The sequence below is a fragment of the Venturia canescens genome, chromosome 1, assembly GCF_019457755.1.
Source record: "Venturia canescens isolate UGA chromosome 1, ASM1945775v1, whole genome shotgun sequence".
Classification (NCBI taxonomy): Eukaryota; Metazoa; Arthropoda; class Insecta; order Hymenoptera; family Ichneumonidae; genus Venturia; species Venturia canescens.
The window spans coordinates 695,248-711,607 of NC_057421.1; the positions used below are offsets into that span (position 1 = coordinate 695,248).

At 36.9% G+C, this 16,360-nt stretch overlaps 2 protein-coding genes and 1 long non-coding RNA gene across 8 annotated transcripts; 1 reads left to right on the plus strand and 2 right to left on the minus strand.

The window, feature by feature from the left end:
• Window positions 1-72: 72 nt before the first annotated feature.
• Window positions 73-12,130, minus strand: pod1 (coronin pod1). 5 transcript variants are annotated; one of them, XM_043428516.1, is made up of 18 exons: window positions 11,852-12,130; window positions 10,621-10,853; window positions 10,109-10,257; window positions 9,832-10,018; window positions 9,429-9,726; window positions 8,929-9,184; window positions 8,691-8,843; window positions 7,129-7,533; window positions 5,611-6,238; window positions 5,316-5,429; window positions 5,020-5,190; window positions 4,493-4,931; window positions 4,194-4,332; window positions 3,908-4,114; window positions 3,691-3,826; window positions 3,373-3,518; window positions 2,901-2,990; window positions 73-2,761 (listed from the first exon to the last, which is right to left on the minus strand). In XM_043428516.1, the coding sequence occupies exons 2-18, from the start codon at window positions 10,778-10,780 to the stop codon at window positions 2,753-2,755; spliced, it is 3,687 nt and encodes a 1,228-aa protein (XP_043284451.1). In that variant the 5' UTR covers window positions 10,781-10,853; window positions 11,852-12,130; the 3' UTR covers window positions 73-2,752. The 5 variants fall into 5 exon arrangements, with proteins under 5 accessions (XP_043284451.1, XP_043284442.1, XP_043284467.1 ...); XM_043428507.1 differs by having other exon boundaries at window positions 10,621-10,867; XM_043428532.1 differs by having other exon boundaries at window positions 10,621-10,888.
• A 654-nt stretch (window positions 12,131-12,784) lies between these two features.
• Window positions 12,785-15,810, minus strand: LOC122415976 (TBC1 domain family member 19). 2 transcript variants are annotated; one of them, XM_043428612.1, is made up of 11 exons: window positions 15,700-15,810; window positions 15,497-15,619; window positions 15,182-15,389; window positions 14,811-14,898; window positions 14,693-14,753; window positions 14,343-14,573; window positions 14,151-14,225; window positions 13,719-13,953; window positions 13,322-13,523; window positions 13,018-13,204; window positions 12,813-12,946 (listed from the first exon to the last, which is right to left on the minus strand). In XM_043428612.1, the coding sequence occupies exons 1-11, from the start codon at window positions 15,799-15,801 to the stop codon at window positions 12,878-12,880; spliced, it is 1,581 nt and encodes a 526-aa protein (XP_043284547.1). In that variant the 5' UTR covers window positions 15,802-15,810; the 3' UTR covers window positions 12,813-12,877. The 2 variants fall into 2 exon arrangements, with proteins under 2 accessions (XP_043284539.1, XP_043284547.1); XM_043428604.1 differs by having other exon boundaries at window positions 12,785-13,204.
• LOC122415997 (uncharacterized) lies at window positions 12,845-16,213 on the plus strand. The gene is made up of 2 exons (XR_006262041.1): window positions 12,845-13,032; window positions 14,357-16,213. It is a non-coding gene; the product is annotated as an uncharacterized lncRNA (long non-coding RNA).
• The last annotated feature ends 147 nt before the right edge of the window (window positions 16,214-16,360 follow it).

Genomic DNA, 16,360 nt, shown 5'->3' on the forward strand with positions numbered 1-16,360 from the left:
AAAGAGACGTCACTACACGACAAAACTACGTGGAAAAAAATCGTTCGTGACGCGAAACGATGGTTGGTCTGATTTAAAAAAGGCATTTTTTTTTTTTTTTTTTTTTTTATTGTGTTTGTGAAAAAATGGCAAGTTTCGCATCAAAAACGATGGTCCATCCATCATTGAAATTCTGTCAATGATGGATAAATGCAAGGACAAAATGTTTCCAAGTTGCAATCAGTTGTTGGCAATAGGAAAAAAAAATTGACAAATAATTTCAATACATCATATAGCATGGGTATAAATTTGCTTATCTCGAAAGCGTACCGTACAATCGTAGGAAAATATCGCATTAAATGTTACGCAAAAAATCTGGCATTATTTCTTAGAGAGCAGAAGAATTCCAGAAGGAAAAACTGAATTCTTTCCCGGAGGATGATAAATCGAAAATTATTATGAAGGAAATGGGCATCAACGATCAGTTTACAAATGATAGAAGTAAAAAATGGCCGTGCATAATTTAATAGATGATAAAAAAAAGATCAGTTGAACGCATAATTCGTAAATGACATACGAAATTTTTATTTTTAGAGTATTTAATGGAATGCATCGGAATTTATGGAGCAAGCTACGAACACGTCGTGTACGACGTTGGAGTGACCGTCGGTCTTTTTACGAAGTCAATTTGTTCATTTGGCACTTCGTTGGTCTTTCATTGTTTAGTTCTGTTTTATTATTATTCATGTCTCGACTGCCCGTAAAAAAAAAGACGAGTCGAGTGCTTTCCTTGGTTGAGAGAGGGTGTTGCGTGCATGCCTGCGAGTGACATGAGAGCGACGAGGCGAGATAGTCTTGTCGTTTACAAATCACTCGTGCTTAGCACCATATTAAAAATTACGTTATTACTCCTTACGTACAATTAGGTCATGACATTCTTACGCATAACGTTTTTTTCGTTCTCTTCCATTCATTTTTCTATGCTCTTGCTCCTTTTTTTTCTTTTCATCAAACATTTTTTTCCTTGCCTATCGCTTTACAATCACGAAACAATGTATCGAGTAATAGAAAAAATAGCGTAGCAAAAATCCTTGCGTTCGTAAAAGTCTCCGTTAAAAAACACGACGCATACGTTGAAAAAAATAACGTCTCGAACTCCCGATGTAAAAAAGGGTGTAAAACTGGAATTGTCTGTTTATCGACGATATATATTTTTTGTTCTTTTCATAACGGTTCATGGTTATTTGGGTTTCGAATCGTAGGTTTTTGAGCGAATGGCGAGGAGATCCTAGCTCGCAACGATTCAAGATTTTCAAATCAAGTTTTTTTTTCCTTCCTCACCGAGACTATTCTCCTTGGACTCTGGATTTCGATCGATATGATTCTTCATTTCGAAGTTTTCCGAGTCTTCAAAATCGCTGATGGAATTTCAGGTCCATGAGGAATCGGATAGAGGATGGGCGGGGAAGGGGGAGGACGGGGGAAGGATACTCGTTAATTACATTCGTGCATAATGTATACTCGCTACTTAAACGTATTTCTCATACCGATATATCTTATTGAGCGTGTGCGTGCGAAAAAAGGGGAGTAGGTAAAGAGGGAAAAGGAAATGAATGCATGGAGAGAAGAGTCGAATTTTCTCTCTAAATGGGTTCCAACGTTTTATCACTCACTAATATCACACGCGCAATCTCAAAATATGCCGAATATCCAATTACTCTTGGAGAAGCATCAAGTTTCAATGTTTCCTTCGAAAATTATGTTTGCTCATTACATATCTCGTTGATCTTCGTTTCGTCTCGCTCTGACAACTTTCGCTTGAAAAGCACAAAAAAACGTCTCGGCCTTTCCGTTTTTTTTTTTTTTTTTTTCATTTTCGGATACTTTGCAACCTCGAAATGGCACGATCTTATAAGCGATCTTTTTTTTATGATTCAAAGTTGGAGAGCCTCGTCGTCGTTTTTTTTTTCGAAATCGGTCTCCATGAGTATTTGAGATACATGGGTGCGCTTTAACTTTACGTAGTTCCGAACGCTCCAATGTAGTGCAAAATTGAATTAAATGAATAAAGAGAGCAAATGTTTTGATGATTTCCAGTTTAAAAACGAGGGCAACGACGAAGCTCACCACCGAATTAATTACTAGTCTAGCCCATATTCGTATAATTATAATACTAAGCCATTAGCGTTAGGATTACGTATGCTAATGAGAAATAAAAATACTTCATATATATATAAATACATGAGTTTGAAAAAACGAAAAAAAGTATGAAAAAATATAATAAGAAACGTTCCAGACTAGAGCGATAATCACGCGTCAATTGCAACGCTTTCGTGAGAATTCTCATTTAGTCACACCGACAATTTTGACGCATGGAAGCTAAACATGCTATTCAACTAATAGCGACAGTGTCTAAACACGGTAATTAATGATAATTATAATTATAGCGAAAAAATCTGTCAATACGTCCTAAGAGAATTGCATGTAATTTACAAATAAATAAATTGCGTGGCACTCAAAAAACAACGAAAAACCCGTGGGTTTAATAAAAAAAAAAAATCAATCGATCAATTGAAACCATAAAATCGATAAATCGAGCAAAGATCGATATACCGTTTTCCATTCGTCCATGGCTCGGTCTTTATCGATATATCTCATAACTGGAAACGAACATTTTCGCAAATTCAGCGGAGTGCGGATGGAAAATTCTACCGATATTCGATCAAATTTGCTTTCCTTTTTTCGTTCTGTCCTTTTTCGGCATTGCCCTCCCTTATTCATCCTAAAAATGAGAAAAATACGTCAAGAAATCTTTAGTCTGTAAATAAATCGAACATTAATCTGAGAAATCGAGCTATTTTTGACGCATCAGTGGCAGCATGTTTACTCTTGACTTTTCTTTTGTTCTATACTGTACCTACCCATTCGTGTTCGTCAACGCCCTCCATCTGGTCCTGCTCCAGCGAACATTCTATCACGTCCCCGACATAGTTGCTCATATTTTTTTGGATCTACCACATACAGCACACCACGATACACTCGCAAGACGGATACGACAATTTATTTCATGTTATAAATAAAGATTACAAGTCTCACCTGAGCCACGCAATTGTTGCTTTTTTTCAAATATAATTTTACAAAACAACTTTACTTGGACAATTGCTACGTGTACTTTTCAGCTGATTTTAATGAGCAGCGACAATATCACCATTTTGGAATTAGTAGAATGAAAAAGGGTTTATTGGAACTGGCCCAGAATCAACTCCCATCAATTGGGTAGCTCAGATTGAATACGTTCGCGTACGTGTAAACTTCCAAGAAACTCGTGTACTCATGGCAAATGCTCAAAACCAGTGCACAATCATGCGAAAATGAAAGAAAACGAAATCTCACCTCGTCTTGTTTTGCCTTAACCAAACCGGCCATCTCGGGATTCCAGCCCATCCTACCAAAAGACTGTGACGATACGTTGAACTGACCGCTGGATTGCTTTGCTGAAACTGGTGCCGTCACTACGCCTTGACCTTGATTTTCAGTTACTATAAATATAATAATTGATCGGTGAGATTGTTATTTTTTTCAATGCTCGCTCAATTCTTCTTTCCAAATTCACAAAGGGATACAATCAAATGCAGCACACATTTCATTATTCCAGCGACATTGGCTATCAACGAGCAACGTTTTATTTAGAAGTAACTTTTCATCACTTACGGCAATCCATTCCGGCTGGTTTTAAACTTATTCTTGGTGCGTGTTTGTTGATACCGTTAAACCATTCTGTGGAGGAAAGTGTGGGTTTCCACGTGACTTTTGTAGGTGGAAACAAATCGTCTTGGAATAGCTCGCTCTGTGTACATTAATGCATGAGTTAAGTTAATGGGCTCGAAGATGTTGGGGAATTGTGAAAAAAAACGAACAAGTAAATTACTTTGATTCGGGGAACGGTGAAACTCAATGGCTCTATCGTATTATTTGTGAGTCTGAGCGCCGATGCGAACTCCACACCAGCTACGTCACATTTGTTTTTCGGCAAAAATGCGAGACCTTGATGCAAACTTGCGCAACGATGATGGCTCAGAGGACAACAGTATGGCGGTTCTTCGGTCACTTCGAACGCGTAGATCGTTGAATCCCCCTGCGAAATTTACATTGTTGCTTTTTCGGTAATCACTAATTCATCAAATAAATTAAACAATGAAGATTATTCAACTTACGCGGCCGGTGAGAAAGAGTGTAGAACTGTCCTCGTCGTAATATGGCATTAAGATGGCGGGTGACACATCCAGACCGACGCAATTCACCGGTGAATTGAGCTTATCAGTTTTGAATATCAAAATTTGTCTCTCCGAAACTCTGAAATCAATAATCAACAAAATACACAACCGTTGTAAATAACCAAAATGCATTAATTTTTTTCTCATCTTCAATGTCGTATAAAAAAAAAAAAAAAAAATTATTTCATTGCAAGCTCCGATGGTATGTCGTTTGGGTCGTGCGAAAAAAGAGAACGTACTTGTCGAATCCCATAACGACCAGATATCGTCCATCAAGGGCCCAAACGACGCGAGCTCCTCTCGTGCCAACGGGCCCTTTTCCCTCATTTATCGGAGTCTCGCTGCTTCGCGGCTTATAAATTCTGAGCTTGCCGTCTTTACACGCGCTTGCCAAATATTGTCCACACGGTGACCACGCCAAACTGAATATTTGATCTGTATGACCGGTCAATGTGATCTTTCCTATTGCAGATTCGCCCGCACCCAATGGAGACAAGTCCCAAATTTTAACGGTCGTATCGTAAGACGCGGAGGCCAGAACGTCCGATGCCAGTGGATGAAATTTAATCAAATATATCTTGTCGGTGTGAGCCTCGATCGTATATTTTGGCACGTTTGTTGGCTCGATCAAACCACCTTCCGGCACTTCCCACAGTCTTATTATACCGTCGTCACAAGCTACGTACGAAAAGTCATAATAATAATCATGAAATTAAGAAAAAGAAACAAATGAAAAAAATGGGGGATACGATAACGAATTATTTACCGACTGCGAGCCTCTGATTATCAAAGGGGTCCCATTGAAAGTCCATTATACTTGCACCATGAACAAGCGCAGGCATTACACCATCGGCTAATCGTCCCGTTTTTTTCAATTCGAGAACGGCTATTTTGCCACCTGGTCCGCTCAGAGGAACAGCGACACGATCGGAATTAGCTGTCAAAGTATAATCAATTATTATCAATCAATAATATATCGTAGAATATTGTATTTGAATACCATGTTTTTATTTCGTTAATGTATTCAAATGGACTCAATAATTTTCATGTTTCTCAGCTTACCGTGAAAACCATCACATTCACCGGAAATCTGACGGCTTATATTCCTTATGTTTTCTATATGCGTTGATTTGTGACCCGGAGTTCCTTTCAGATGTCTGAATTTCGATACACGACCTTTAAAATCCAAAATTAGTGATTGCGAGCTCGAATAAAACAAATTTATTGAAATTTTCTTTTCAATCTGAATTTTAATCAATCGTTATCTATGAATTTCAGTCAATATCGATTTTATATCATTGAAGGTTCGGAGGACCGTTATTGTAACCTGAATCGAAATGTCATGTATTATAATTACCAAAAACAGTGGAGGTCCTCTTAGGGGTCGGCGTTGTAATGGGTTCGGGTTTTTCGAGCCGCGGATCCATGCTCTGCTGGCGCAACATCGGGACGATTTTTTTGACTTCGTCCTCTTTGATAATTTCGCTTTTGGCTTTGAAGGAATCTCTTCTTCGGAGAGCAGTTGGTGAGCCCATAGCTTTTTCGGCAAGATTGCCATCGGTTACGGAGACGGAACGACTCTCGTAAAGCCTTCTTCTTTCTGCAATTGAATTTCTGTTTAAATTGCCACGCTCAAAGTTGCCCGATTCCTCATTCTCCGGTGATTCGTCTTTAACTTTCGTTTCGAATACTTTGCGCCTTTCAGCGGTGCTTGGTGTTTTTGGCTTGTAGCCCGAGTCACTCGAATTTGCGTCTTCCTCCATCGAGCTTGAGTCACTTTTTCCATTTTCCGTTTCTTTTATTCTCTCGATATCTTCGGTCGGCGATTTCTCCGCGTCACCGTTTGTTTCACCAACCATTACTCCCGTCTCATTTTGAAAACCATTGTTCTCGCTATTTGGCGCCTGAGGTACCGAGAACACCTTGTCAAACGAGAATTCTTGACTCCCCGATTTTGCTTGGAACGGCTTTGGTCCCAGACGAGGCTGTGAAAACATTATTCAAAAATACCCAAATGTATTAACCTCAATTTTACATGTTCCGACAAGTAATTAATCAATAATGAAAATAATAAAATAAAATAAATCATTTCTGTGAAGCTCACTTGTGATTTATCAACTGTTAGATGAATTTCTTTTTTCTTTAAAATCTTAAAAAAAAAAAAGTATACGAAAACGCATAAGATTAACTCTAGCTGAAATAAATATCTCGTAGCATTGTTTGCAGCAATGGATAGAAGGAGCAAACGACTCAAGACGTGGGATTGTAGTTTTATCTGTTTTTTTTCTATCGAAACGAAACGAATCGTCGAGCAGAAAAAAATGTGTCCGAGTAAAACAACATTGATTATAATTTTAAATACAACGAATAATAGATTAATCTATGTCTGTGTGAACCTACACACTAAATATAAAACTCCAATTGAAATAATAAACGCCTCATCAATTCAAGCGCAATTCTAACCCAAGTTACAAATATGTTATCGCTATAGTTTTAGTTACAATAAATAACATATGAAGCGAGATTTAAAAGAACTACTCGAATTGGTGGATGTAATGAAGAGGAACACTAAGCATTGCATCATGTATAAAATAGGGGGAAAAGATCAATGTCTTAAAATGAAAGTAAAAACCTAATGACATGTATTTTAATTTCAATAAAGATGAGAAAATGTAATCAATTTAAATATTACAGTAATATTCATACTCGCACTAATCTTCAATCTAATGAAAAATTGTGCAAAAAATCCAAGTATAGCGATATTATTGTCATAAAGCTTGAAAACCTATCCAATATTTGAGTTGAAAGTAAAAAATTTAAAAAATGGCCTAAATCGTTGATATTTGCTTTTTTCCTATAGATCCCTCATTCGAACCTTGTAACCGCCGACGATATTAGGATTTACGGAAGTGACGACAGATCCAGGGCTCGGCGAAGTGCGTGGTCGTGCAACGGGTTTTGGTTCGTCCTCAGAAATACTGTTAGCTCGGGAGGATCTCGGCAACGGTTTCGGCGGTATCGTTTGTCCACTGCTATTTTGCATCTTCACTTTGTCGTCGTCAGTTTCGGGGGCGCGAGGTGATTCGTCCTGCAATTTTTCCCCTAATTTTTCCAATTCCATCTCCGTCTTTTTTTCTTTTTCCGGGCACGCAGGTTGAAGCGGTTTTATCGGCTGAGCGAAACCTTTTGGCGTCGCGTGTAACGACTTTGCCGCCTTCGTTTGTTCCACCTTAATTTCTTGTTGTGTCTCTTTCAAGCTCGCTAAATTTCCTTTGTGTATCTGGAGATCACGTTCAAGCTTTCCTCATTATCACGTCACAGGTGTTGAAAAATGAGAACCAACTTCTACATTGCTTTCTGACAGAATTGCTCTTCATTGCCGTTAAATCAAACAAAATCAATCGCAGGCACAATTTTTGCAAATTCGTCGCACAACGAACAATCGTACGTGATCCAGCGTGCTCGAAATGATGCTACGCCAAACTTTTTGCTACGGATGTACCAAAAAATATTTACCAAATTAAAATAACAAGCTATACATGAAATAAAATAAATATCATAAGAGTGCTGAATAATCTCTTGTTTCCGAAAATGTTGGCCTGAACGCATATATTTCTTCTAATGAAAAAACAACCACATTCCAGCTTTCACAACGGTAATAACTACTATAACAAGAACACACGCAGCCTACACTCGATGACATTCTTAACATACATTAACTGAACGTGAACATAACAAAAATACGCAAATAAAAATACATCAAACGAATATTTTACGACCTCGCATAAATAATAACTCTCAAGCGCATTTACTATGACGTTGAGGATGCTTATTGATCTATACAGTCATACGAGAAATTTGTTTTAAACCTGAGTATATTGAATGTTTTTTTTTTCTTATCTTTAACTCGATTTTACGAAACAAATTGAATCGATCTGTTATGTAATAATTATCCATCGCATTTCAGGATATTCGGTCGGTATTCGTTTCTATGTTATCAATTAAGAGTTGAAACTGAGTTTTTATGAAAAAAATAGTTATTTTTAAAATATGAAAAACATGTTGGTCTAATGATTCCTCGAAAGTTCATTCGGTGCAGCCGTTATGTACATGCTACTGTTACCACAGAACTCTGATAACTGAGATATCAAAATTACCATTTTTTTCTAAACTTGAAAGAGAATGAAAGCTCACACAGATGCAACGCAACGAAAAAGATCGAAATATCAACGAAAATAACGCTACAATAACACCGATTAAGTGCCTTGGGCCATTTAAAATATAAGTAATGTTTTAAATTAAAACTAAAACCATTCTATTTGTCAACATAAATAAATAATTTATTTTAAACATAAATATTATGAAAAAAATGATGAATGTGTCATATCTAAAGGAAATTGATACAAATGACAAAGAAAAAAATCTAAAAATACTTACAGTAACGGATTCTTCACCCTTGGTCCGTTTGGCAGGATCGAGGGATATTTTTGGCACTGGAGCATTGTGACCTTTGATCCATGCCTCTGCAGTATTTTGGGCAACGCAGCCGGCTGTGTCCGGATATATGTCACCGTGAAAGTCCCGATAGGTCTGTTAAATAAAAGAAATATATTGACTTGTCGAAGTACAGCCTCACTTCCGCTCGATAAATACACGATCGTTGTAAAATCGTTACCTTTCGTGGAACTTGATACATTATCGGAATGACCATATTTGAAGTCAATTGTAAGATTCTATTAACTTCGGCTTGCATTACATTGAGAGCACGTTTGGGCACGAGACAAACACCTTTTGTCTGCTCGCCACTGTGCCTTATACCCTCAACCAGATACGGATCCTTGGACGTAACTTCCATGTAAAGAATGGTTGTGTCTCCCTTACCCGCCAGAAAAAGCATATTCGTATCAGGATCGAATAGAGGCATCAAAATTCTATTAAAAAAAAACAAAGAACAAAGACAATTGTCGTATTTTTCGGTGATACTTTTATAGTTATGCACGATTATGCGCGGTCGATAACTCTTCGGTAAGTTTCAAATTTTGTAGATTTTTTATGTTATTGTTATTGCTCTGATGCATTAAATTTCGGAAGTGTCTATGAAGGATATCGTGAGTACTAATATGAGGAATAAAATGTCGGTAGGAAAAAATGAATACACTGGTAATTGTAACGTACCCGGTACTACAATCAAGCTCGATTGTTTTGACGGGTTCGTTGAGGTTTCTAAGGTCCCTGATGTAGACTTGACGCAAGCGAACAGCGTCAAAACCAGTCGTTAATATTCTGTTGCCGTTACCGAGCCAGACGATTCGCGAGTCTTTGATCGACTGATGGCTCGGACAAGAGTTAACGATGCATTTTGGAGCTCGAGGATCGCACACGCGTACTTGTTTATCCTTGCACGACGTTGCCAATAACGTCCCATCCGATTTCCAGCTCAACGACTGTATCACGTCCGAGTGCTCGTTGTTTGCTTTTCAATTGAAAGAACAATATATTATCAGTACCCATAGTCATCCATATTTTCATAATAAACCCACAGCTTTTTTTTTCCTGCGAGCAACATAACGAAATTTACAGAAAAGTTCTTGCTGCGAGACGACATCCCACAACGACAAATTCGTGTATGAAACTGTGGTCAGTAAATGTTCAGCGGTTGGATGCCAACGAACAACCTCGACCCGCCTCTGCCTGTGTGAAAATGTGCACTCAGGATTACACAAAGATTCCTCTAATCCTGCTTCTGGTATGTGCCATAATTTCACCTAGAATTAAAATAAGAAAAACAAATGAGACAAAAGCCCGCGTCAAAAGGAATGAACTTTATTGGTAATTTTAATCGGAGCACATCTTACAAGACAATCTTGTGAACCAGTTGCTAATAAGCCATCGTGGAACGGAGAGAACTCCATATCAGTCACTGTGTCCGCATGAGCGTGAAGTAATGGCATTGTTTTGCTCTTTCTGCCACAGTCTTCCAGTGGCAAGACTGCCAAACTCGATCCTGATGAAAAATAATTATAAAAAATCTTATTACTCTCATTTTCTTCATATTATGATTGTCATTGTTATTAACTGATGAAATTTTTTGAAAACCCAACATCTCTAAGACCATTGCGCAAAAAATTAAGAACTGACATATTTAGTATTATAAAATAAGTATAACGGATGAATATAAATTGACAATTATTCAAATTTACTTTCAAACCAATAAATATTACATCGAAGATCTAATAATGAATAATCACATTGATCTATGAATATTCTAAAAAATAAGAATTAGTTTGACCAAGTAACCATTGTGCTGTTCAAATTAAATGTTTAGGTTCCAATAAAATAAATTGAAGAAATAAGGAATCGTGGTTACCATTATGATCAACGTTAAATGCCATAAAAGCTGCTGAAGCGGCAATATTATTGCCATACGTCTGATATGAACCGACCGATATGTCACGTATACAGGCTTCGGGCTTTGGTACAATCGGCGTGGCATTTTTGTACTTGGAAGCCTTGAAACGCCAAGCCATGTTGATACCAATTTAACCAATCTTTGTTTCTCTTTTCTCTCTCTCTCTCCCTCTCTCCTTTTGAAACTGTACCCTAGAGCATGTAATCTGAGGAATGTAAATGTAAGACTGCATGAATAGTAAATGTCCAATATCACTAATTTTCCTACAATGACGTTCCTTATCGTCAATATTAAATGAGATTTCTACGATTCAATGTTTTATTACAAGAAAAAAGAACTTTTTTGCTGATTTAACAAGTTTTTGAATTATTTCATTATTTTTTTCTGATTGAATTTCATTTTTCTATCATTTGATCAAGCAATGAATTATTTGCTAATTTTTTGTTAAAAGCGTTTCTAATTTTTCGACACAAATGAAAAACAGGTGAGTTTGTACAGAAAAAATTGAAACAACAATAAATCGATGTAAAATAAGAAGTAGCTCTTTACGATTCCCGCACAAATTTTTATTTAAACACTAAAAAAAAGATTGACGGATTGTCGTCGATAAACTTAACAAACATGCGACAAAAAACACAGAAGCTGAAGCGCGTGGTGTCCAAAGTTTCGTGAATTTTGTAAATGGAAAAAGACAAGTTATTCGTAAGAACGTTCGACAACCCGAATTCGTATATGTATAAATCACATAAGAAAGAGATGTCGAGGATCCTTGAAACACGGAAGGCAAGGTCGCGACTTGAAATCCATCGCTAAATTGAATTGTGAAAGCCGAGGAATTACACGCGGCGATTCTATAATCCCAGTTACCTTTATCTGCACACGTACATTTATATCTATATACGAAATATGCACACACCTACAATAGTATATACATACGGTGAAATGAACGCTAAGGTCAATCGGAAAAAAGAATTGTCAACGCGTACGCGGGTGTGATCGTGTGTTGGAGGGTTGCACGAAGGCCGTGGGCACCGTGGGTGCATGACTAATATTCTAGGGGTAAGGTTTTGTGCACCCCACCCTTGCGATGGGGTATAACCCGGAGACACGAAATAAAAACGTAACGGTAGTGAAAAATCTCGACAAGGTAATATACGACAGTGAAAAATAATGATATATTTCTACTTACTCCACAATTTAAACAGTTTTCTTGTCGTCGTACAACAACGTTTTTTGTCTTTTTACATTCGTGTAATTCACGTAGAAACACACCGCTATAGGGGGTGGATGGGAGGGAGGGGGAGGAGGCGACACGACGATATCGGAGGGAAGAGATGAAAAACGTACGAGTATATTTTATAAACACTGGGCGAGCGAGAGAGAATAACGCGGAGCGAAGCACAGTGGCAGGCGTCTAGCCGGGTGACAGCCGGAAACTCGGAAACGGGAAACCTCCCCTTATCTCGGTCCTTGTTTCCAAGCAACGCACGCTCCTCCTCTCTCTCTCTCCCTCGCCCCACCCACAAGCATGGGTAAATATTGAACTCGGTCGGTAAGTTACTAACATACGTACAAACGTATACATGTAAATAATAAAATTTCAATGCATGAAAAGATTGATGTATCATCAGTAAGTATACCAGTTTCTATGATAAATTATCAACAGCATTACAATATTTTCTACGCAAAATGCATGATGGTGGTAGCACTTATCGCTGCTACCGCAGTTGGCTACCAGCATAGAAATCTGCTATCACACGAAGACGAAAATCGTTTTGGGTGCATGATGCATGATGTCGAATTATTCCAAATGCTGGTTTATTTTTCGGAAGTCTGATCAAATCGTATATTCATTTTCTACATCTTATGGGAACTCGACGACGGGAATTCTGTTTCATCGTCAGTGAACACAAAAAACTAAAATAAAATACTTTCAGTTTGAATTACAAAGTTGGAAATTCAAATCAATCGACAAATTCACGAAAGTTTTAACAGACCCTTGTTCATTATTTCTGCCATTATCTGCCCACCAAAGTCAGATGGTCCACTGGTCCAGTTCATTCAAAGTGTATAAGGGATAGGATATGTTTCAAATATATAAACAATTATTAATTTTTTTAAACTTCGTAGTGTATTTCATTGATGAAGATGTTTGCATTTCACGGCATTCAAAAGCAGAATGATTGCGGACTTGTTACTTTAATATCAAAAATTTTTATTCCTTTAAGAGAACAAGCTGCAACATTGGCATCACTTTCAATGACGAAAGATCGGCGAGCACAGCCTAAAAAATAAAAAATTCAATGAAATTCTTAAAAAAAATGATAATGAATTAAAAATCGATGAGGCGCTTACCTCAACATTGTGAAGGTTATTCACTTGAAGTAGATTTTCTTTGCGAAAACTCAAAATAGTTACCGCGAGTAGAGAAATTATTTCTAGAGAATCATAGCCCAAAACTAAATCCCACAAATACAACAGCTGCTCAGGTGGCAGATGTCCACTGAATCCTCTCATTAACCATTTAAACACCACTTTAATACTGAGAAGAAAATAATTATAAGCCATAATCATTAATTCTATAAATTATTGGATTTGATTTACGCGGACATTTACTGCAACCATAAATCACATTTATTTCCTAAAATATTGAACTCACGGTTGAATTCTCAAATTTTGAAAATGAGCCCACAACTGAGGCTCGTGGCATTGCAGTAATCTTTCAAATAGCAAACAAAGGGCAACGATACCCTGCTCGTGACTAGAAACAGTGTGCAGTCTGAACCAGTATCGCAGATAAAAAGCACGAAATGTGTAATACATTGTGCATGGATCGTCATACAGATAGCAGAACGGTGTAGCTGCAAAACGAATTGAAAAAACAAATTGAAATTTTGTAAGAAGAAAATTGTTTTTCAATATTCTAATGGAATGAAATCATCGATACTGCTGAGAGAAGTATTGGAATGAGAACAATTTCCACTGTAACAATGTTGGAAGAAAAGTGATAAGACAGTGAGATTGGATTAATGAGTAAGGAATTTTGTTATTTGTACCATACATGGTGAAGCCGTGAAAGGGAATTACTCCGCTGGGTGGGAAGACCAAAGTATTTTCCAGGGTAGCTGGTTTTCCTTGAAGAACTGCATGAATAACTTGACCTCCGGCACTTCGATCTGTTGTCACAGGAGCTAAAACTTCTGAATCTCTCGAAAAGGACAGCATAGTTTTATAAAGGACGTCCTCAAAAACAAAGTACTGGTCGTCATTGCTAGCTGTCAATTGGACATCCTAAAAATTGATTACCTATTGTACACCGACATCATGAAAACAATCAAAATTATGCTTCTCTTTCCATCATTTTCTATTGACTGAAATAATCATCACTATAATCTTCCTAAAACTAAGACTAATAATCATCCAAAAAAAATAATTTTTTTCATATATGATTTAATAAATTTCTCACAATAATAATATTCTCTTTTTACCTTTATTATCAACTTATCAACCATTATGTCATATTGCAAAACCATTCCTTTTAATTCCTCATAATAATCAAGATCCTGAAATAATTAAGAATGTTATATAGAAATTACTTGATTCGTGATTTTTCATATCAATGCATTATTTTTATGCAAACAAATGAAACAATATTTGAGAATATTAATTCAGACTCGTACACTTTCTTTGACAGATGAGCCTAGGACGAGCGACCAGAGACGACCACGAAGTGCTCGAGGAGAACCCCGTTTAAGAAATTCTTGAGCAACCGGTGCGTGGTTGCTCTTCAATACTTTCTCCCCCAAATGAGTTCTTTCTGCTTCGAGATTGGCAAAATTTCCATTAGCCGGCATATTGTTGTTAACCCCCAGAAGTGCGACCCCATGAGCTAATTCGCAATATGTCGATCTCTAACAAAAAAAGGATCCTTTCTTAGACAATTATATATAACTTTCTAACAACTATAGTTGATAAAAAATTTAATTCATTTGTTTATCGCTTTCAAATACTTGCAAATATTCAATCTTACGAGTTTGGCAAGAGTTTTTACTCGAATTTGAATGTGGCTGAATTCCCAATTGGGCTCGTTTCTGTAAAGAAATATTAATAAGAATTCGCTCATAATTAAATTCTTTTCTTGCACTCACATTTGTTTCTTGAAAGTTGGATCTCGAATGGAAAATAACACCTCGAGAAAGTCTTTGGGAGCATAGACAGGTCTGTATTGCGATAAATCTAAAAACACAAAAGATTCTCAAAAAATGTTTTTTCTCATATCTGATTGGAATAAGTCATAGGTACTCTTATACTGCTATGCAATTATTTCATATTTTAAGCTATGCGAGTGAACAAATCGATTATATTCATAAAGACACGAAAGTAAATCATAATTTTTTTATAAATGGAAAACATTTTCCATTTTTCACACAAGTTCAGAAGGCTTCAACTAGAATGGTCTTGAGTGGAGTGAAAAAAAAAAATTATTTCATATGGCAATGAATGTCATAAAATATATAACCAATATCGTAAGTGCTCAATTCGTTCCATTTTTCAGCGAGCTCTTCCCTGTCAGCGTTGGGTCGGATCCTAGCTAACGGAACGTTCAACTCGTTACATATTGAGTTCAAAGACTTTTGGATTCTGCGTTCCCATTGGATCTGAGCCTTTCTTAAGTAGCTCAAATCGGCCTCGTTACGAGCAACTTCCGGTCTCGGAGCGAGAGAACCCTTGGCGAACGAAATGCCGATTTATTGATACGTCAATTTTTTTTTTATTATCAACCGCTTTTCACGCAAAAGAAAAAGGAAGAATATTTTTCGATTAAATTGCTAACCTGTGAACGAGCCCAATGAAACACTGAATTTCGTATTTCGGTCTCTAGCCCATTCGTTTTTAAGGCATCGACCAGGGTACTTTTAAAATTGTCCATCCTTACGGATGACGAAGCTGTGATTTTCTAAAATGTTGTTTCAACATTTATCAATTCTTTCGATTTTTCTAGAGTCACAAAAAATCAAGAAACAAAAATAATCGTACCTGGATTTCGCTGTAAATGTTTTTGTAGTTACCCATATTCCGTATATCATCCGTCAATTTTTGTGCCGCTTTTTCAAGCTCCTTTTCCGTCGATTTGTCCATTCTCGGTTGACTCAAAATTTGACGTAATAATATTAATACGCTTTGACAAAACTAACAATCTCCCGTTTCAAAGAACTTGTTTATATAGGAACAACAAAAATCCAGCAAAATGAGAAAGGAGAATCGGCGCCATTTGTAAACAAATCATGTTATTTACTCGTTTTGCGAAAAAGGGAAACTTACCACACTATATATACGCGCTTTCTACAGTCAACTCAACAGAAATATTCTGAATGATACGCGAATATTTACTGAATATTTTAAATTAACTCCTCAGCTTTGGTTTATTATCTTATATCACGTATATGCTTGCGCGCCATTCTCAATTTCTATAGACATATTCATATATGGAGAAAGAAGTCTCAATTTATATGCAAATGTATTCGATGAAATATAACGATGATGATTCTAACGATGTGGTATTTTTATGTTGCAAATGATGAATTCGTAAATTGTTCTTATTCAAAAATCATTCGAAGCAAGACTCCTGCTGCCACCACTGTTGAAAATGTTCGAATAGAGAAGTGCGAGAAGTTCTTTTTTTTTCGGATATCGAGTA